Here is a 22,982-nt window from a genome sequence, read left to right as displayed (position 1 = left end):
TTGCCTTTTTTAACTGAAAGTTTTAGTCAGTTTATATTTAATGTAACTATTGATCTGGTTGGATTTAGGTCTGCTATTTTGCTATTTATTTTCTGTTTGACTCATGGTTTTTCTTCTCTGCTACTCCTTTCCAGGCTTTATTTTGGGTTAACTGAATATTTTTTAGTACACCATTTTAGTTTCTCTGTTATCTTTCTTGCTGTACCTTCTAATGTGTTTTAGAGATTACTCCTAGGATTGTAACTTCTTTTTGGTGGAGGCAGATAGAAATGAACCTTTGTCACCAGTGTCTGCACCAGAGTGGAACACACCCTTTGTATGGCAGTGATTATCAACCATGATTGATAGAGTGGTGGCAAAACATTTGAAACACTATGATTTTGTTACCTTCTAGGAGTATGCTTCTTAAATATGGTTAACAGTCTGTATTTAAATAGTAGGATTATTTATTTAAAAATAAATACTCCTGATTCGTAACTCTAAACTGACATAATCAGTATCTGAGTGTGGGATCTAGGAATCTGCATTTTAGGTAAGTGCTCCAAACTTGTCTTAAACATAATTATGTTTGATAGTCACAGCTGTAGCAGTTTTTTTCCACTGCCCTTTGCTTTTTATGGGCCAGAATCAATTTTATTCTTTATCTTTAACAAATGTGATACTGATGAAACAGTTTGGTCATAGTCGTAGAATTCTAGAGCCTTTGTAAAGGTGCTTCAAGGTTATACTAGCTTAACAGTCTTATAAAGGAGAAAACTTGAGGCCAAATGAGAGTGTCTGAGTGGCATTTACAACTTTGATTTATAATTTATAAGGTATTTTGCTAGGAATTGTAGTCCAGAATAAGATGTATAAAATATTTCTGTACTGTGTAATTATGTTCATGGTTAGGCATTATTTGTAATCCAGTTCCACAGACTCTGCCTTTAATTGGGCTATTTAGATCATTTGCACTTAATGTACGTACTGATATGGTTATGTTTAAATTGCTTATCTTGGTGTTTCTCATTTGTTTGTCCCATCTCTTCCTTGTTCCCTTTATTCTCTTTTTCTGCCTTCTTTTAGATTCCTTATGGAGTGTACTGGCTTATAAGTAGTATGTCTTTGGTGTATGTATGTTTCTTTTTAAATAATGATTGCTTTAGAGTTTATAATTAATATGAATTTTTACCTTGCCACAGTCTAACTTCAAGTAAATGTATCTCTTTACACACCTGCAACAGTATACTTTACCCTTTTCCTGCCTTTGTGCTATTGTAGTCATACATTACATTTCTACATATGTTGTAAACCCCACAATACATTTTTATCCATTTATTTTTAGTACATATTTTTATTTAAGCACTTATCTTTTAGGTATTTGAAAAGTAAGAGAATGGTTTTTAAAATTTATCCCATGTTAACCATTTCTTTCTTTTTTTTTTTTTTTTTTCCTGGAGACAGCATCTTGCTTTCTCCTCCAGTCTGAAATGCAGTGGTGTCATTTCAGTTCACTGCAGCTTTAACCTCCAAGGTTCAAGCAGTCCTCCTGCCTCAGGCCCTTAAGTAGCTGGGACTGCAGGAACACACCACCATGCCCAACTTATTTTTGTATTTTTTGTAGAGGCAGGGTTTCACCATGTTGCCCAGGCTGTTCTTTAACTCCTGAGCTCAAATGATCCACTCCCCTCGGCCTCTCAAAGTGATAGGATTACAGGCATGAGCTGCCATGCCTGGCCTCATATTAATTGTTTCTGATGCCCTTTATTCTTTTGTATAGATCTAGATTCCCATCTGGTGTAATTTTCCCTTTGCTTGAAAGACTTGCTTTAGTATTTCCTGTAGTGCATGTCTGCTGTTGATGTCAGTTTTTATGTGGCTTAAAAAGTCTTTATTTCAGCTTCATATTTGCAAGATTTCTATTTCCTAGGTGTGGAGTTGTAGGTTTTTTTCTTTACGTACCTTATAGATGTTGCTCTGTTTTTTTCTAGCTTATATTTTAGATTGAGAAGTCTGCTGTCATTCTTATTTTTGTTTTTCTGTATATAACATGAATTTTTCCCTGGCTGCCTAAAAGTTATCACTAGCTTTCAGCAATTTGATTATATTGTGCCTTGGTGTAATTCTGTTGATGTTTTTTGCTCATGGATTTCATTGAACCCCTTGAATCTGTCTGTAGATCGATAGTTTTTACCAAATTTGGAAAAATTTTGCCATTATTCAAATATATTTTATATCTCCCATTCTTCTTTGGGGGCTCCATTTGCATGTATATTTGGATGCTTGAAGTTTTTCTACAATTGATTGCTGCTTAATTCTCATCAGCCCCCATATTTTTTTGGTTTCATTTAGGATGTTTTTCTTATGCTTTTTCTTCATGGTAACACATTTTTCCTCTGTAATGTTTAATCTGCTCTTGATCCTATCCAGTACATTTTCCCATTTTTTTTTTTTTTTTACTCTAGAAGATTAATTTGGGTCTTTTATATCATCTTCTGTGGATCTTCTTAATATTCTCTTTTTTTTCTGCCTTCTTAAATGTGTGGTATATAGTTGAAATAATTTCCATTATCTTTGTTTTGGGTCTGTTTCTGTTGAGTTTTTTGCGTCATGGTTTGTATTTTCCTGCCTTTGTGTGCCTAGTAACTTTTTACTGGATGCTAGACATTGTAGCGTTTACCTTGTTGAGTGCTAGCTATTTTTATATTCATGTACATACTTGAGTTTTCTTCTGTGACACAGTTTCTTGGAGACAGTTTGTTTCTTTTGAAGCGTGTTAAGCTTTGTTAGGCAAAACCAGGAGAATTATTTGCTACTTCTTAGGTGTTTTGCCACATTTATGATAGAGTTTTTGACGGTTTTGGTTGGTGGAGACATGAACTATTCCTTGTCCTTTGTGATAATTGGGTACTTGTTCACTTGAAATTCAGGTAGTTATTTCCCAGAATATGAGGTAGTTTCCTCACACACATAAACTGTTTCAGTACTCCCCTAAAAACTCAAGGGGACCTCCTGCAGCTCTCTGAAGTTCTTTCTCTGTGAAGGTCCCTCTTCTCTGATGCTCCTCCTCTGCAAATTCTAGCTGCCTTGGCCTCCCTTGATTCTCAACTCTGTCTCTTCAACTTGAGAGTCTGCTGGAATATATTTGGACCCTCCTAGTGCTCTAGAAATTATTTCCAGGAAGTTAGCTGGAGAAATATAGGGCTTATTGCATTTGCCCCCTCTTTCTCAGAGTTACTGTCTAATACTGTCTTTTGCCCAGTGTCTGAAACCGTGACTTCCTATGTTTTATCTTTCTTCTTAAAGAGATAGGAGTCTCACTGTGTTTCCCATGGGCTAGAGTGTAGTGGCTGTTCGCAAATGCAGTCATAAAGCACTGCAGCCTTGACCTCCTGGGCTCAAGCAGTCTTCCTGATTTAGCCTCCTAAGTAGCTAGGACTACAGACACTACCAGCATGCCTGGTTCTCTCTCTCTCTCTCTCTTTTTTTTTTTTTTTAAACCATTTAAGGTGTGAGGGTTAACTTGGTTCCTGTTAATCCATCTTTGTCAAAAGTGGAAGAGCATGCTTTAAGTGTTCTTTAAATACAGAAGTTATTTTTGTTTTAACAAAAAGAACTGTGCCGTGTTTTGTCGTCTCTTTTTGATAATGTTCTATTGGGAGTTAAAACAGTGTTACCTGTTTAAAGTGGTCAGTTCTGTAAGTTGAGCCTATGGTATATACACATTTGTTTCAAAACCAGGCATTTAAAAATGTCCTAATAGCAATAACATTGGTCATTTCATCAGGAAATGATGCATCTTTTCTGTTACTCATATAGCAACATTTGGGAGAAGTTTGTTAGGTGGTTTTCTTTTTGTCTCCTAAGAAAAGAGCTTACAGGGCAAAGACAAAATCTCATTGTAAGTGATGCACAGATTTTTTGTTTCAAAAATACTTAAGTGCTTACTTTGTGCCTGGAAATATTCTGGAGATGAAGCAGTGAATGGGATAAAAATTCCCATCCTCGCAGAGCCAAAAACTTACTCTAGAAAGACAGTAAGTAAAACAACTAATACTTAACAGATGTTGACAGGCACTATTGAGAAAGTAAATAAAGTAATGCAAGGGATAGAATAGAAAGTGCCCAGAAGTAATATTCTCAGCAAACTGACACAAGAGCAGAAAATCAAACACCATATATTCTCACTCATAGGCGGGTGTTGAACAATGAGAACACATGGACATGGACACAGGGAGGGGAGCACTACACACTGGGGTCCGTTGGGGGGAAATGGGGGAGGGGCGGGGGGGGTGGGGAGGTGGGAAGAGATAGCATGGGGAGAAATGACAGATACAGGTGAGGGGACAGAAGGCAGCAAACCACACTGCCATGTGTGTACCTATGCAACAATCTTGCATGTTCATCACATGTACCCCAAAACCTAAAATGCAATAAAAAAAAAAAAAAAAGAAAATGGAAAAAAAAAAAAAAGAAAAAAAGAAAAATTTCTTGGAAAGCTCTTAGGGCTTTAGGAAAGGCCCTGAACTCTAGCAGTTGTAGAGTTCTTATTTAAACCTTAGCTCTGGATTCCATCCTTCCCAACCTCATAGTGTTTCCATCAGTTAATATTTTCTTATTCATAGAACTTCAATTTATATTTATTTGTTGACTGTTTACTTTCATTATTTAACCATGTTGCAAATCTTTGTCTTTTAAACATGAGGAACAAAACAAAAGTAAATGATCTTTATTTTGCTTGAATGCCCTGGCTGGTAATCTAACCTAGTTTATTTCACAACCACAGTTCTGGAAAGTGTATTTTGTACACATTGTCTTTACTTTTTTATATTTTCCTTTACGTCTTCAGTCAGGTTTGGCTTTTCAGCTTTCATACCATGGAAAATTGCCCTTGTTTAACAATGAGCACACAGCATGGCACAAAAGTACCAAATTCAGTGGGCACTTTTCAGTTCTTCCTTGATTTCTTTGGTAGTAGATGCTGTTTAATCATACCTTCACTCTCATTGCATGATTCCTTTAAAATCATTACCTTTTGATTAGTTTTTAGCCATTCTGTCTTGGTCTTCTCTTCCTTCTGCAGCTTGAATGAGCGGCTGGCCATTTAGTTTGTAGTAATAGAAACTTTTATTACAATGATCATTTTAAAGTAGATTGTTTTCTGCAGAATATTAGCTCTTTGAAGGCAGATTAGTATTTTCATTGCTGTTTCCCCAGCATCTACCCTAGTACTTGGCACAAATGTATTTAATAAATATTTATTTAGTGAATAAGAATATACTAATGTGTTTAGCTTTCCTCTAGTAAGTGAAGTCAGATACCAGTTTAATTAGCTTTATCTTCTACATTGCAGGATTAGCTCTATTGGTGCTTGACTTTTTGTATGTCTGTTCACAAGTTGTTAGTGTCCTGGTTGAACGTGTTCTCAAGACTCTGATCACTGTTTTCTGCATACTGAGTTTCTGTGGCCTCCGACCTTTGTGTCTTTAGAGCCAAGTCGAACATACTTGTAAAAAAAGGAGAGAAGGTATCTTTTAGTTATTTGTGGCTACTGGATTGATTCTAAGAGTTTTTTGTAATTTTTTTTTTTGTACCATTCCAGAAACAGATTTTTACTGCTTCAGACAGGCAAGGGGTACATTTTAGTTTCAAAGTGTTATAAGGAGTATTTCTGATGTCTCTGATAGTTGGTGTGGATGACTACAGCTCAGAGTCTGATGTGATTATTATACCTTCAGCCCTGGACTTTGTCTCACAAGATGAAATGTTGACGCCCCTGGGGAGATTGGACAAGTATGCTGCAAGCGAGAACGTATTTAACAGGTACGTGCATATTTTTTTTGTTAAGGTGGAAGTGGAAGGGTGGCTTTATTAACTTCAGTAGGAAAATGAAAGTATCCATTTTCAAAGGTGGTATTATTAACAGGCACAGTCTGAGTCACCAAGTTTTATTCATAATCATAGCATAAGCAGCTTTGTACTTGTTTATTCTTTGATCCTAGTAAACATACAGCACGCTTTCTTTCCAAAAAAAAAAATACCATTACCATTGCTTTTCTGCCACTGGACATAATTTTGATATTCATATAAATTGCTTGTTGGGAAGTACATTATTCCTTCAACAGATGATGTTGTATACTTGCTGTGTAACAGGTGATGCTCAAGGTCATTGGGTCACACGGCAGTGACCAAGAGCCAGCATTCTTCCTACTGCATTATGTTTCTCCAGCTGTGATTCCAGATCACTTATATCATACTTTTCTGGGAGATCAAAAAGTGTTTGTTCAGATTTTTTGGATATAGCAATGCAAAATTCGTAATAGTAAAAATATGTAAGGATAACATTTTGTGTAATGAATGAGGATGTTTTTTCATTATGATAATTGAAGGATAACTGAAACGAATTTTTGGTAACTTTGCCAACTCAGTTAGATAAAGATAAAAAATACGTAGGTAAATACTCAGTCTCACCTTGTCAGAATAAAAGCAAAACTGGCATTTGCCAGTTAGAAAATTATAGACAATATATGTTTTAATAATATAAGAAAAAAATTTCTTTGAAAATGTACAGATTTTGTCTTTAAAAATTCTAGATACTGGCCAGGTGCAGTGGCTTATGCCTATAATCCCAGCACTTTGGGAGGCCAAGGCGGGTTGATTGCTTGAGCCCAGGAGTTTGAGACCAGCCTGGGCAACATGGTGAAACCTCATCTCTACTAAAGATATTTAAAAATTAGCCAGGTGTGGTGGGGTGGTGTACACCTGTAGTCCCAGTTACTCAGGAGGCTGAGGTGGGAGGATTACCTGAGCCAGGGAAGTCAATGCTATGATTAGCCATGATCGCACCATTATACCCCAGCCTGGGCAACAGGAATGAGGCCCTATCTCAAAAAAATAAAATTCTGGATATTAACTATTGATGCCATTGAACGTACATAATTTTCTTTTTTTTTTGTAGACAAATGGTGGCCCGGAGTTTGCTGGATACCTTGAGGGAAGTCTGCGATGATGAAAGAGATTGTATTGCTGTTTTGGAAAGAATTAGCAGATTGGCTGATGATTCAGGTATATGTTTATGTGGTGAAAGTGAATTTATTCTAGAAAGTTTTCTTTGACCAAATTTGTTTCTAAAAACTAATGAAAAAGTTAATGTGATCCGAGATATCTTTAAAAGATTTCCTAAGTAATTATCAAACCCATCAGTGACAACAAAAGTAAAATTTGTTACTGAGACTTGAACATGTTATAGTAGGCTTAGTTTAGTTTTAGAAATTTCTCATAAAACAAATCTAAAAACATTGTTTTGCATCATGTATATTAATATTTTAGGATTAATAAAAATATCCGGCCGGGCGCGGTGGCTCAAGCCTGTAATCCCAGCACTTTGGGAGGCCGAGGCAGGTGGATCACGAGGTCAAGAGATCGAGACCATCCTGGGCAACATGGTGAAACCCCGTCTCTACTAAAAATACAAAAAATTAGCTGGGCATGGTGGCGTGTGCCTGTAATTCCAGCTACTCAGGAGGCTGAGGCAGGAGAATTGCCTGAACCCAGGAGGCGGAGGTTGCGGTGAGCCAAGATCGCGCCATTGCACTCCAGCCTGGGCAACAAGAGCGAAACTCTGTCTCAAAAAAAAAAAAAAAAAAAATCTAGAATAATTTTGAATACATTTAAAGAGATGGAGGAGGCTATACATTTTTTAGGCAAATAAAGAAAGCTTTTTTTCTCTGTGCTGTCTCACTTGGAAAAAATGTTGATTAATCATTTGTAAAACTAAAGTTGGTTTATCTCCAAAGTGAAGATAAGAAAATCTACCTAAGAAAGAGGTAAACTTGATTTGAGGCTTAGAAAATGGTGATGTTAAGGTTTTTATAAATATGTTTCTTGTTGTAGTAAAATATACTTAACACGTAAAACATGCTATTTTAAGCTAATATTAAGCATATTTTAGTGCTTGATTTTAGGAACAATACAAAAGTAAATTTTAAAACTTTTTTCCTTAAATCTATTATTTTATTAAAATATATTTTCCATTTCTGACAGACTTTTTGGCATGTCAGCAAGCCCCATCTTTTAATTTTTAGACAAGCTCATCTTTTGATAAACAGTTTATTTTAATGGGAATATGGTAAATATTTACATAAGCCTTAAATGTTTCTAATGCTTTTGTAGGGTGGGGAGAACATTTGTAGGCTTAACTGAGCAATAATCTACCTTTGTGTACATAATTAGTTATGTATATGCTTGTTCGAGAATGGTTTTAGGAAGGATCTCATCAAGTATAATTTTTACTTATTTTTTTAATTTGATTTAAGTTAAATTTGTCATTCATGGCACTGTTACAGCCTATTGTGGTTATATTCCTTAGTAGAGACAGATATTCTTTTTTTTTTTTTTGAGACGGAGTTTCACTCTTGTTACCCAGGCTGGAGTACAATGGCGCGATCTCGGCTCACCGCAACCTCCGCCTCCCGGGTTCAGGCAATTCTCCTGCCTCAGCCTCCTGAGTAGCTGGTATTACAGGCACACGCCACCATGCCCAGCTAATTTTTTGTATATTTAGTAGAGACGGGGTTTCACCATGTTGACCAGGATGGTCTCGATCTCTCGACCTCATGATCCACCCGCCTCGGCCTCCCAAAGTGCTGGGATTACAGGCTTGAGCCACCACGCCTGGCCGAGACAAATATTCTTTAAGGATAAATTTGTGTTTTCCTTTACCTGTTTACCAACTCTAGTTTTTTTAAATAAATGTGTGTGTGTGTGTGTGTGTGTGTGTGTGTGTGTGTGTGTATTTTAAAATATGTTCTCACACTGGTAAATTCATAGTAAATGTTTCTATTGACATAATTCTATTTGTTCAGTATACATCAAACAGTGCATACTCTATTACCAGGTTCTAGGTTAAATGCTAGAGCAGTTATTAAGGTGAACAAGGATTTCTGTCATCAAATTAACAGTTTAGTGAATGTAACCAACATATAAACAATAAATTATAATGGGAAGGATTGGGGCAGGGTTCAGAAAGTTAGTGACATTTGAGTTGTATTTGATAGAATGATGAGGTATAGAGAGGGGAAAGGGCATACCCAGGAGAGGAAAAGACAGACTTAGAGGCTTGAGGAGTTCAAGATGGTGGCCCATGTGGTCAACAATGAGGCCAACCTGACAATGAGACTAACCTGCTGAGTTTCCAGGTTAGAAAAATTAGGCCGTTAAATAAGGTAGGTGGGGCTAGATTGTAAAGGTTTATAATATACCCTGCTGATGAGTTTACCTGTTTTGTGATTTAGCACAGTGTAATGTAGCAGTATGAACTGATATGGTGAAAACGATGGGTGACAAGAAGACTAATTGGAAGACTATACCAATTGTTTTTTGTTTTTGTTTTTGTTTTTGTTTTTTTGAGACAGAGTCTTGCTCTGTCGCCTAAACTAGAGCAGAGTGACATGATCTCTGCTTGCTGCAACCACCTCTGCCTCCCAGGTTCAAGCCATTCTCATGCCTCAGCCTCACGAGTAACTGGGATTATAGGCATGCACCACCACCCAGTTAATTTTTATATTTTTAATAGAGAAGGGGTTTCACCATATTGACTAGGCTGGTCTGGAACTTCTGACCTTAAGTGATCCAGCTGCCTCGACCTCCCACAGTGCTGAGATTATAGGCATGAGCCACTGACCATGACTGACCGGCCAATCAGTTGTTGTAAGGGTGAATTGTTGGATAGAAATTGAAGTGCTAGGAGGGATTGATTCCAAGGCTAACCTCTGGATAGAGTGAGGAAGAGAGAGGAATTGACCTTGAGGTTTCTCATTTGTAGAACTGGGCTTATTGTAGTATTTGGGTAAGATAGACTGTTGAATAAAACACAGCTCTGAAGTGAATGGAATATGTATTCTTTGTTTAGACAACCTAAGCAGCTGAGAACCTTCCTGTCTTCTGCCTTACCTTTCATCCTTTCATTCACTTTTATCTTGATTTATTCTGCTAAATTTACCATCTGCTTTTACTTTATTTTCCCTTGGAATGGAAGATATGTAGTGGCATCTTGTTGTGGTTTTAATTTACATTTCCTCAATAACCAATGAGGAAGTTATATACTTACTGGCTATTTGGTTTTGTTCTCTTTTTTTTGAGATGAAGTCTCATTCGTTACCCAGGCTGGAGTGCAGTGGCACAATGTCAGCTGACCACAACCTCATCCTGGGTTCAAGCAGTTCTTCTGCCTCAGCCTCTCGAGTGGCTGGGATTACAGGCATGCACCACCACCATGCCTGCCTAATTTTTGTATTTTTAGTAGAGATGAGGTTTTACCATGTTGGCCAGAATGGTCTGGAACTCCTGACTCAAGTGATCCACCCACCTCAGCCTCCCAAAGTGCTGGGATTACAGACATGAGCCACCACACCCAACTTCTTTTTTGAAATGCCTAAGTCTCTTCCCCCTTTAAAAAATTGGCAGTCAGGCCGGGCGCGGTGGCTGAAGCCTGTAATCCCAGCACTTTGGGAGGCCGAGGCGGGTGGATCACAAGGTCAAGAGATCGAGACCATCCTGGTCAACATGGTGAAACCCTGTCTCTGCTAAAAATACAAAAAGTTAGTTGGGCATGGTGGTGCGTGCCTGTAATCCCAGCTACTCAGGAGGCTGAGGCAGGAGAATTGCCTGAACCCAGGAGGCAGAGATTGTGGTGAGCGGAGATGGCGCCATTGCACTCCAGCCTGGGTAACAAGAGCGAAACTCCGTCTCAAAAAAAAAAAAAAAAATTGGCAGTCATTTTCTTACAGATTTACAGTAATTCATTCTGCATATGAGCCCAATGTCATTTGTTTGTATTAAAGATATCTTTTTCACTCTGTGGCTCATCTTTGCACTCAAAGTGATGCTTCTTAAAGAAGCGAGGTGCTTTTCTTTTATGGGTAGTGCCTTTGTGTCATTGTAGAGATTTTCTCCAACCTCAAAGTCATACATATCTTTTTGTACTCTCTTAACACAGAGAATCCTTATTGTTTTTGCCTTGATGCTTAGATCTGTATTCCACCTGGAATTTATTCATGTGCATCATACAAAGTAGAGGACAAGTACCATCTTGTTTTTCTTTTTTTTCTTTTAATGTAGGTAGCCAGTTGACATAATACCATTTATTAAAAAGACCATCTTTTCTTGTTCATCTTTTAATAAATCAGTTGTCTATACATGTGTGCATCTGTTTCTGGACTGCGTTTTTTTTTCCCCATTGGTCTATTTGCCTAAGCAGGGCTTTGAAGAAAGAAAAGTTGCTGTTTCATTTATAACTGACACCATAACTTGTGTCCTCCTTTTGTTTAAAAAATATAAGCAATTGTCAGTGTTAGAAAATTCAGGACCATGAGAAAAGCAGAGGCCTGTATGTTTACTTTTTTTTTTTTGGAGACAGAGTTTCACTCTTGTTACCCAGGCTGGAGTGCAATGGCGCGATCTCGGCTCACCGCAACCTCCGCCTCCTGGGTTCAGGCAATTCTCCTGCCTCAGCCTCCTGAGTAGCTGGGATTACAGGCACGCGCCACCATGCCCAGCTAATTTTTGTATTTTTAGTAGAGACGAGGTTTCACCATGTTGACCAGGATGGTCTCGATCTCTCGACCTCGTGATCCACCTGCCTCGGCCTCCCAAAGTGCTGGGATTACAGGCTTGAGCCACCACGCCCGGCCTACTTTTTTAAAAATTTAGGTTTTTCTTCAAAACAGAAATACTCTATTTTGATACAACAGAAATACTCAACATGGTACAACAGTATAATGGAAATTCCAGATGGTTTGTTGATAAGATTCTGAGCTTTGTAAAATACCATGTTTTCTACTTAAAGCTATGTTAATTTCTTTTTGTTGAGATCTGAAACTCCATTGGACACATTCATACATATTTACTTTAATGTAACTTGAATAATGCATAATAATAATGGGTATCAAAGTTCTAGTTGGGTCTGATATAATGACTTGTTACTGATAATTCGTCATGTCTGTCTTTCAGTCACTTGGATGTCTTCTATGAATTGCCTACTTGTATCCTTATTTTCTTTCTTATATTTATTTGAACAACATGGTCTTTGTATTGTTCACCTAATACTCTGTTATACATGCATTTGCTTCCTGGCTGTTTTACCTTTTAACCAAGTACAGTATCTGTTATCTATAATAAAGTCTTGTTTGTTTGTTTGTTTGTTTTGAGACGGAGTCTTGCTTTGTCACCCAGGCTGGAGTGCAGTGGCACTATCTCGGCTCACTGAAACCTCCGCCTCCTGGGTTCAAGTGATTCTCCTGTCTCAGCCTCTGGAGTAGCTGGGATTACAGGCATGCACCACCACACTCAACTAATTTTTGTATTTTTACTAGAGATAGGGGTTCACCATGTTGGCCAGGCTGGTTTCGAACTCCTGACCTTGTGATCTGCCCACCTTGGCCTCAAAGTGCTGGGATTACAGGCGTGCCCAGCCTATAATAAAGTTTTTATAAAGGAAAATGAGTTGTTCTTATGGTTGATTTTTGGATTTTTTTCTTCCCACCTCAAGATTGAACATTTAATGTTACCTTTTAGTACTTTTGATCTTTATGTATGATGTGCAGTAGGAACTTGCATTCCTTACATAACTAACAGCTTTTTCTACCATTACTTCTTGGACATTTCATCTTTTTGAAGCCCAGAGATTTGAAATGTCATATTTCTCACATTTAAATTTTCGATATACACTTGGATCTTTTCAGGTTTTTAAAAAAATTTGTCACCTTTAATTTTCATTTACCCATTTCTAATTATATATCTTTCACTTATTAAATTGAGATTAGGAGCTAGTTTGTTTTGTTTTGTTTTGTTTTTGAGACTGAGTTTCACTCTTGTTGCTTAGGCTGGAGTGCAACAGCATGATCTCAGCTCACTGCAACCTCTGCCTCCCAGGTTCAAGTGATTCTTCTGTCTCAGCCTCCCAAATAGCTGGGATTACAGGTGCATGCCACCACACCCAACTAATTTTTGTATTTTAGTAGACATGGGGTTTCATCATATTGGCAAGGTGGGTCTGGAACTCCTGACCTCAGGTGGTCTGCCTGTCTTGGCCTCCCAGAGTGCTGTGATTACCGGCATGAGCCACCTCACCCAGCCAGGAGCTAGTTTTTATGAATTGTCCTAGTAGGTTATTAAATAGTGGAATTTATGGATAATACTATATATCACAGTATTGATGTAAATATTGGACAGGATTTTAGCCCCTAGCACAGTGTGGCACAGTGTAGGTAATAAATAAACTCATTTATTGTTAAGAAATGGTTAGATACTCAGAGCCTACTGTAAACAACAGAAGCTTGGGTTGAGGATAAAGTCCTCTTTTCATTCATGGGATTGATCTGTGTATGATTGTGAAAAGGATTGGAAAAGTAAACAATGTTTTTGTAAGTCCTTTATATTTTGAAAATGAAAGTCCGAAGCCTTCCTAAGTACGCTGAAGCCCAGATAAAGCTTTTTTTGCTGTAGGAGAACATGTTTGCTCACATTATGGTTATCTCAATAGAACCAACTGTGAGAGCGGAGCTAATGGAACAGGTGCCTCATATCGCACTGTTTTGTCAAGAAAACCGGCCTTCAATACCATACGCTTTTTCCAAATTCTTACTACCTATCGTGGTTAGATATCTTGCAGATCAGAATAATCAGGTAAGAGTACCATTTATATGTTCGTAAAAGAAATTTATGTAGCGTAATGTATGAAGAATAGCCTAGCTTAAGTGTTCTCATTGGAATGTTTTTTTCCACTTTTACTTCATTACTGTTTTTCCAGAATGAACATTTGTCTTAGATAAGATGTGTTTAGAGTCTCACAAATATAGTAGATCTCTTTAATGCCATTAGAGACAATGCTTAGTAACTCACTTGGTAACCTCCTAGGGATCCCTCAAAATGTTTGTTACTTTGTGAGGCATCTCTTAACAGAATGGCTATGTTTCACTTACTCTGTTATATAACACAGTCTACCAAGTTCCGAGGTCTTTGTAATAGTTGAAGAAAATAAACACAAATATTATTTACAAAGTTTTGCCAGTTATGGGTCCCTTTGAGATGAGAAATCTTTGTTTATAAAAATCAAGTGGTAGAATTTTGTCATGCCACATATGAACTTTCTTTGTGTTTTCATTTTCCTCCTAGGTGAGGAAAACAAGTCAGGCAGCTTTGCTGGCTCTGCTGGAGCAGGAGCTCATTGAACGATTTGATGTGGAGACCAAAGTGTGCCCTGTCCTCATAGAGCTGACTGCCCCAGATAGTAATGATGATGTGAAAACAGAAGCTGTGGCTGTAAGTCAATTGCCATTTTTCTATTTATGGAAATGTGGCTGATAAGAGGTGCTTATTAAAGTCAGGCTGGGGTCGGGCATGGTGGCTCATGCCTATAATCCCAGCACTTTGGGAGGCTGAGGTGGGTGGATCACATGAGGTCAGGAGTTTGAGACCAGCCTGGGCAACATGGTGACACCCAGCTCTACTAAAAAAAATTAGCCAGGCGTGGTGGTGTGTGCCTTAGTCCCTGTTACTCAGAAGGCTGAGGCAGGAGAATGACTTCAGTGTGGGAGGTGGAGGTTGCAGTGAACCAAGATTAGGCCACTGCATTCCAGCCTGCATGACTGAGCAAGACTCTGTCTCAAAGAAAAAAAAAATAGGTTGGGCTGGGTGCAGTGGCTCACACTTGTAATCCCAGCACTTTGGGAGGCCAAGGTGGGAGGATCACTTGAGCCCAGGGGTTTGAAATCAGCCTGGCTAGCATGGCAAAGCCCCATCTCTACTGAAAATACAAAAAAATTACCCAGGTGTGGTGGCACATGCCTGTAATCCCACATGCTCTAGAGGCTGACACACAAGAATCATTTGTACCTGGGAGGCAGAGGTTATAGTAAGCTGAGATCACACCACTGCATTCCAGCCTAGGTGATAGAATAAGACTCTGTCTTAAAAAAAAAAAAAAAAAAAAAAAAAGCTACTTTATATTGTTTAACATGTTTCTATTAAAGTTGCCACAAATCACTAAATTTGAAATATAATCAGAGCTAGAAAGGGACATAAAGGCTTACAAAGGAAAATGTACCTTCTGCACACAATGAGAAAATAATAAATGAGGGGGATCCAAGATGGCCAAGTAGGAGCAGCTCTGGATTGTAGCTCCCAGTGAGAGTGCAGAGGGTGAGTGGCCACCACATTTCCAGACGGATTTTTATTGCTCACAGACCAGGATATTCCCAGGTGGAGGAGTGCCACCAGTCTCCAACATGGCTGTTTCAGCTAGCACGGTGGATCTCCGAACAAAAAACTCACACAGGTCCAGGCGCCTTTTCTGCTGGTGACCGGAGCACCTGGGAGAGAGAGTCATCTGTTCAACTGATAAAAAGGGGACTGAAATAGGGAGCCAGGCCACAAGATTCCTGGGTGAAAAAGTAATCTCCAGCCTGGCTGTTTCAGCCGGCGCAGTGGGTCTCCACACAAAATCTCACACAAATCCGGGTGCCTTTTCAACTGGCAACTAGAACACCTGGGAGACAGAGTCACCCATTTACCTGAAAAAAAGGGGACTGAAACAGGGAGCCAGGCCAGGAGATTCCCCGGGCAAAAAAACGCTATGAGCCTCCAGCACGGCTGTTTCAGCTGGCACAGCAGGTCTCGGCACAAGAACTCACACAAATCGGGGCACTGTTTCAACTGGTGACTGGAACGCCTGGGAAAGAGTCGCGTGTTCAGCTGAAAACAAAAGAGTTCTGAGGCAGGGAGCCAGGTAATCAGGCGTGGCCAGTCCCACCCCCACAAACACCAGCAATCGGAAATGCTCTGGAATGAGAGTTTCACAGCAAGCACAGCTGAACCTGGGATAATCCAGCTCTGTTGGGGAGGGGCATCTGTGCCATTACCGAGGGAGTCTGCCACTACCGAGGCTGTCTGCCATTGCTGAGGTGATCCGCTATTGCCGAGGCAGTCTGCCATTACTGAGGCAGCCTGCCATTGCTGAGGCAGTCCGCCATTACAGAGAGAGTCTGCCATTACAGAGGTCAGCCGCCATTGCTGAGGAAGTTCTAACCATATCCCTATAAACAGGACTGCAGGGAAGTTCACAAGGCAGCTGGGCAGAGCCCACAGCAGGTCAGCAATGCCTCTGCTGGCAGACTGTGACTAGGCTGCCTCCTCACTGGGCAACGCATCCCTTAAAAAAGGCAGCAGCATGACAGAAACTTATAAATACACCCCTACCTTCCCAGGACAGAGCACCTGGGAAAAAAAAAGGCAGTTATGAGTTCTGCTGCAGCAGACTTAAACGTACCTGCCCAGCAGCTCTGAATGCAAGAACAGATCTCACAGCTCGGCACTTGAGCTCCTATAAAGGACTGAGTGTCTCCTCAAGCAGCTCCCCAAACCCCATTATCCAAAGACTCACCTCATAAAAGAGAGCTTAGACTGACATCTGGCACGTATCCTTCTGGGACAAAGCAGAAGAAGAAACTGGCAGCAACCCTTACTGTTCTGCAGCTGCTGCAGGTGAGTCCCAGGCAAGCAGGATCTGGAGTGGACCTCCAGCAGTCCTACAGCAGAGGGGCCTGACTGTTAGAAGGAAAACTAAGAAAGAAATAACTTCATCGTCAACAAACAGGACGTCCACTCAGAGACCCCATCAGAAAGCCACAAACTACAAAGACCACAGGTAAATAAATACACAAATATGGGAAGAAACCAGCGGAAAAAGGATGAAAACACTGAAAACCAGAATGCCCCTCCTCTTCCAAGGGATCACAACTCCTCACCAGCAAAGGAACAAGGCTGGATGGAGAAGGAGTCTGATGAATTGACAGAATCAGGCTTCAGAAGGTGGATAATAAACTTCTTTGAGCTAAGAGATCATGTTCTAACCCAATGCAAAGAAACTAAGAACCTTGAAAAAAGGTTTGATGCAATGCTAATGAGAATAAACAGCTTAGAGAGGAACATAAATGAATAGATAGAGCTGAAAAACACAACACGAGAGCTTCACGAAGCACACACAAGTTTCAGTAGCTGAATTGAACAGGCAGAAGAAAGGCTATCAGAGGTCGAAGATCATTTCAATGAAATAAAATGAGAAGGCAAGATTAGAGAAAAAAGTAAAAAGAAATGAACAAAGCCTCAAAGAAATATGGGATTATGTGAAAAGACTTAATCTATGTTTGATAGGTGTTACCTGAATGTGACGGAGAGAATGAATCCAAAATGGAAAACACTCTTCAGGATATTATCCAGGACAACTTCCCCAACCTAGCAAGCAGGCTAACATTCAAGTCCAGAAAATTATAGAGAACCCCACAAAGATACTCCTCAAGAAGAGCAACCCCAAGGTACAAAATCTTCAGATTCACCAGGGTTGAAATGAAGGAGAAAATGCTAAGGGCAGCCAGAGAGAAAGATCAAGTCACCCACAAAGGGAAGCCTATCAGACTCAACAGTGGATCTCTCAGCAGAAATCCTACAAGCCAGAAGGGAGTGGGGCCAATATTCAACATCCTTAAAGAAAAGAACTTTCAACCCAGAATTTCATATCCAGCCAAATTAAGTTTCATAAGCGAAGGAGAAATAAAATCCTTTACAAACAAGCAATAACTCAAGAGATTTCATCACCACCAGGCCTGCTTTACAAGAGCTCCTGAAAGAAGCACTAAACACAGAAAGGAACAACCAGTACCAGCCACTCCAAAAATGTACCAAATGGTAAAGAGCATTGGCATAATGAAGAAACGGCATCAACTAACAGGTGAAACAACCAGCTAGCATCAAAATGGCAGGTTTAAATTCACACATAACAATATTAACCCTAAATGTAAATGGGCTAAATGCCCCAATCAAAAGACACAGACTGGCAAATTGGATAAAAAGTCAAAACCCGCTGGTGTGCTGTATCCAGGAAACACACCTCACATGCAAGGATACACATAGGCTCAAAATAAAGGGATGGAGGAAGATTTACCAAGCAAATGGAGAGCAGAATAAAAGCAGGAGTTGCAATCCTAGTCTCTGATAAAATAGACTTTAAACCAACAAAGACCAAAAGAGACAAAGAAGGACATTACATAATGATAAAAGGATCAATGCAATAAGAAGAGCTGATGATCCTAAATATACACACACCCAATACAGGAGCACCTAGATACATAAAGCAGGTTCTTAATGACCTACAAAGAGACTTAGACTCTCACACAATAATAGTGGGAGACTTTAACACCCCACTGTCAATATTAGACAGATCAACGAGATAGAAAATTAACAAGGATATCCAGGACATGAACTTAGACCTGGACCAAGCAAACCTAATAGACATTTACAGAATTCTCCACCCCAGATCCACAGAATATACATTCTTCTCAGCACCAAATCACACCTACTCTAAAATAGACTGCATAATTGAAAGTAAATCACTCCTCAGCAAATCCAAAAGAATGGGAATCATAACAAACAAGTCTCTCAGACCACACTGCAATCAAATTAGAACTCAGGTTTCAGAAACTAACTCAAAACCACACAACTTCGGGCCGGGCACCGTGGCTCAAGCCTGTAATCCCAGCACTTTGGGAGTCCAAGGCGGGTGGATCACGAGGTCAAGAGATCGAGACCATCCTGGTCAACATGGTGAAACCCCGTCTCTACTAAAAATACAAAAAATCATCTGGGCATGGTGGAGTGTGCCTGTAATCCCAGCTACTCAGGAGGCTGAGGCAGGAGAATTGCCTGAACCCAGGAGGCGGAGGTTGCGGTGAGCCGAGATCGCGCCATTGCACTCCAGCCTGGGTAACGAGCAAAACTCCATCTCAAAAAAAAAAAAAAAAAAAAAAACCCACACAACTTCATGGAAACTGAACAACTAGCTCTTGAATATTGACTGGATAAACAATGAAATGAAGGCAGAAATAAAGATGTTCTTTGAAACCAACAAGAATGAAGACACAACATACCAGAATCTCTGGGAAACATTTAAAGCAGTGTCTAGAGGAAAATTTATAGCAATAAATGCCCACATAAGAAGCAAGGAAAGTCTAAAATCGACACTCAATCATCAAAATTGAAAGAGTTAGAGGGGCAAAATCAAAAAAGTCAAAAGCTAGCAGAAGACAAGAAATAACTAAGATCAGAGCAGAACTGAAGGAGATAGAGACACAGAAAACCCTTCAAAAAATCAGTATATCCAGGAGCTGGTTTTTCGAAAAAGATCAACAAAACAAAGGACCACTAGCCAAATTAATAGAAAAGAGAGAATAATCAAATAGATGCAATAAAAAACGATAAAGGGGATATCACCACAAATTCCACAGATACAAACTATCATCAGAGATTACTACAAACAACTGCACACAAACCCGTAAACCTGGAAGAAATGGATAAATTCCTGGACATTTACACCCTCCCAAGCCTAAACCAGGAAGAAGACAAAACCCTAAATAGACCAATAACAAGGACTGAAGTTGAGGCAGCAATTAATGGCCTACCCACCAAAAAAAGCACAAGTCCAGATGGGTTCACAGCTGAATTCTACTAGATGTACCAAGAGGAGCTGGTACCACTCCTTCTGAAACTATTCCAAACAATCCAAAAAGAGGGAATCCTCCCCCAGATCATTTTATGAGACCAGCATCATCATGATACCAAAACCCGGTAGAGACTCAACAAGAAAAGAAAACTTCAGGCCAATATCCACGATGAGTATAGATGCAAAAATCTTCAATAAAATACTGGCAAACCAATTGCAACAGCACATCAAAAATCTTATCCATCACGATCAAGTAGGCTTCATCCCGGGGATGCAAGATTGGTTAAACATACGCAAGTCTGTAAATGTAATTCACCACATAAACAGAACCAAAGACAAAAACCACATAATTATCTCAATAGATGCAGAGAAGGCCTTTGACGAAATTCAGCAGCCCTTTATGCTAAAAACTGTCGATAAACTAGGTATTAACGGAACATATCTCAAAATATTAAAACTATTTATGACAAACCCATAGCCAATATCATACTGAATGGCCAAAAAGTGGAAGCATTCCCTTTGAAATCTGGCACTAGACAAGGATGCCCTCTCTCACCACTCCCATTCAATATAGTACTGGAAGTTCTAGCCAGAGCAATCAGGCAAGAAAAAGAAATAAAGGGTATTCAAATAGGAAAGGAGGAAGTCAAATTGTCTCTATTTGCAGATCACATGATCGTGTATTTAGAAGACCCTATTGTCTCAGCCCAAAATCTCCTGAAACTGATAAGCAACTCAGCAAAGTCTCAGGATACAAAATCAGTGTGCAAAAATCACAAGCATTCCTATACATCAGTAACAGACTTAGAGCCAAATCAAGAACGTACTGCCATTCACAATTGCTACAAAGTGAATAAAATAACCTAGAAATACAACTAACAAAGGATGTAAAGGACCTCTTCAAGGAGAGCTACAAACCACTGCTCAACGAAATAAGAGAGGACACAGATGGAGAAACATTTCATGCTCATAGTTAGGAAGAACCAATATCATGAAAATCACCATACTGCCCAAAGTAATTTATAGATTCAATGTTTTCCCCATCCAACTACCAATGACCTTCTTCACAGAATTGGAAAAAACCTCTTTAAACTTCATATGGAACCAAAAGAGAGCCCACATAGCCAAGTCAATTCTAAGCAAAAAGAACAAAGCAGGAGGCATCACACTTCCTGACTTCAAACTATACTACAAGGCTACAGTAATCAAAACAGCATGGTACTGGTACCAAAACAGAAATGTAGACCGATGGAACAGAACAGAGGCCTCGGAGGCAATGCCACACATCTACAACCATCTGATCTTTGACAAACCTGACAAAAACAAGCAATGGAGAAAGGATTCCATGTTTAATAAATGGTGTTGGGAAAACTGGCTAGCCATGTGCAGAAAGCAGAAACTGGACCCCTTCCTGACACCTTACACCAAAATTAACTCCAGATGGATTAAAGACTTAAACATAAGACCTAATACCATAAAAACCTTAGGAAAAAACCTAGGCAAAACCATTCAGGACATAGGCATAAGCAAGGGCTTCATGACTAAAACACCAAAAGCATTGGCAACAAAAGCCAAAATAGATTAATGGGACCTGATTAAACTCCAGAGCTTCTGCACAGCAAAAGAAACAATCATTAGAGTGAACTGGCAACCTAAAGAATGGAAAAAAAATTTTTGCAATCTACCCATCTGACAAAGGGCTAATATCCAAAATCTACAAAGAACTAAAACAGATTTACAAGGAGAAAACAAAGAAACCTATTCAAAAGTGGGCAAAGGATATGAACAGACACTTTACAAAGGAATACATATATGAGGCCAATAAACATATGAAAAAACACTCTTCATCACTGGTCATTAGAGAAATGCAAATCAAAACTGCATTGAGAAACCATCTCATGCCATTTAGAATGGCGATCATTAAAAAATCTGGAGACAACAGATGGGGAGAGTATGTGGAGAAATAGGAACACTTTTACATTGTTGGTGGGAGTATAAATTAGTTCAGTCATTGTGGATGACAGTGTGGTGATTCCTCAAGGACCTGGAAATAGAAATTCCATTTGACCTAGCAATTCCATTATTGGGTATATATCCAAAGGATTATAAATCGTTCTATTATAAGGACGCATGCACACAAATGTTCATTGCAGCACTGTTTACAATAGCAAAGACTTCGAACCAACCTAAATGCTCATCAGTGATAGACTGGACCGGGAAAATGTGGCAAATATGCACCATGGAATACTATGCAGCCATAAAAAACGATAAGTTCATGTCCTTTGTAGAGATATGAGTCTGGAAACCATAATTCTCGGCAAACTGACACAAGAACAGAAAATCAAACACTGCATGTTCTAACTCATAGGCAGGTGTTGAACAGTGAGAACACACGGATACAGGGAAGGCAGCATCACACACTGAGGTCTGTGGTGGGGAACTAGGGGAGGGACAGAGGAGGGTGGGGAGTTGAGGAGGGATAACATGGGAAGAAATGCCAGGTATAGGTGATGGGGAGAAAGGCAGCAAACCACATTGCAATGTGTGTACCTATGCAACAGTCTTCCATGTTCTTCACATGTATCCCAAAACCTAAAATGCAACAAAATATATATTATAAAAAAAAGAAAAAGATAACTGTAAATTATTATGTCCAAATGGAAAACTGAAATGGTTATTTTATGAGTGCAGCTAAAATTTTAAAAACCATGTATTGAACGAAGAAACATTTGAACCTCTTCGGAGGGTATTGACTACTTTTCTAGGCACTCTGTAAGCACAGTGGAAATAAAATAATACTTGGCTCATGCCCTGATAATACCGTCTTTGTTGGAAGGATGGTCAGACAAGTATATTTCCCAGAATATATGACATCAATGATTGTTATCAGAAGAATATACAGATTGTTAAGTCAATATGCACATCATAAAGTCAAATGTAATAGTAAGTTTCTGGGTTTTTTGACATGGTTTGCAAATATTTTGCTTACTTGAGGGCCTTGTTAGGGTATGAATTAGAGAGTAGTATCTGTTATGATTCACATCTATTGTTCCTGAGTTCAAATAGTAGTAATTCTGATGGTAAATTAGAAAAGCGACAAAGTCATCCTGAAATTTATTCAAATCTATTTGGATTGTAAGAGTTCACCCCTTAAACCTAAAATAATATGTTTGCATCTTTGTTGATATTTTAAAAACATTGCAGTATATATAGTGCTTTTGGATCATTAGTGGAATGAAAGAGATGATCTCTCTAGTCTCTTTCCCTTGAATAATTTCTTGAATCTATTATTTTTAGATATTCAGTTACTAGTTACTAATAAATTTAGATACTTTTTTTATTGAAGTGAAACTTATACAACATAAAATTAATCATTTTAAAGTGTTAGTGGCATTTAGCATGTTCACAAAGTTGTATAACCACCACTTCTTCCTAGTTCCAAAACATTATTTCT

The 22,982-nt window shown here is 39.0% G+C and overlaps 1 protein-coding gene across 4 annotated transcripts in view; it reads left to right on the top strand.

Annotated features, from left to right (window-relative positions):
* The window catches only part of PPP4R1 (protein phosphatase 4 regulatory subunit 1), an 85,564-nt gene that overhangs the window by 18,885 nt on the left and 43,697 nt on the right, over nucleotides 1–22,982 (top strand). For 3 of the 4 annotated variants that reach the window (XM_039463533.2, XM_074383774.1, XM_074383773.1), the window contains 4 exons: nucleotides 5,718–5,802; nucleotides 6,938–7,044; nucleotides 13,520–13,662; nucleotides 14,152–14,298. In XM_039463533.2, coding sequence (XP_039319467.1) covers nucleotides 5,718–5,802; nucleotides 6,938–7,044; nucleotides 13,520–13,662; nucleotides 14,152–14,298 — 482 coding nt within the window. Of the gene's footprint in view, nucleotides 1–5,666; nucleotides 5,803–6,937; nucleotides 7,045–13,519; nucleotides 13,663–14,151; nucleotides 14,299–22,982 lie in introns of all 4 variants that reach the window. The other variant, XM_039463532.2, reaches the window with a different exon arrangement.

This window comes from Saimiri boliviensis, chromosome 13 (genome assembly GCF_048565385.1).
Source record: "Saimiri boliviensis isolate mSaiBol1 chromosome 13, mSaiBol1.pri, whole genome shotgun sequence".
NCBI lineage: Eukaryota > Metazoa > Chordata > Mammalia > Primates > Cebidae > Saimiri > Saimiri boliviensis.
This window is presented reverse-complemented; position numbering and strand designations above follow the sequence as displayed.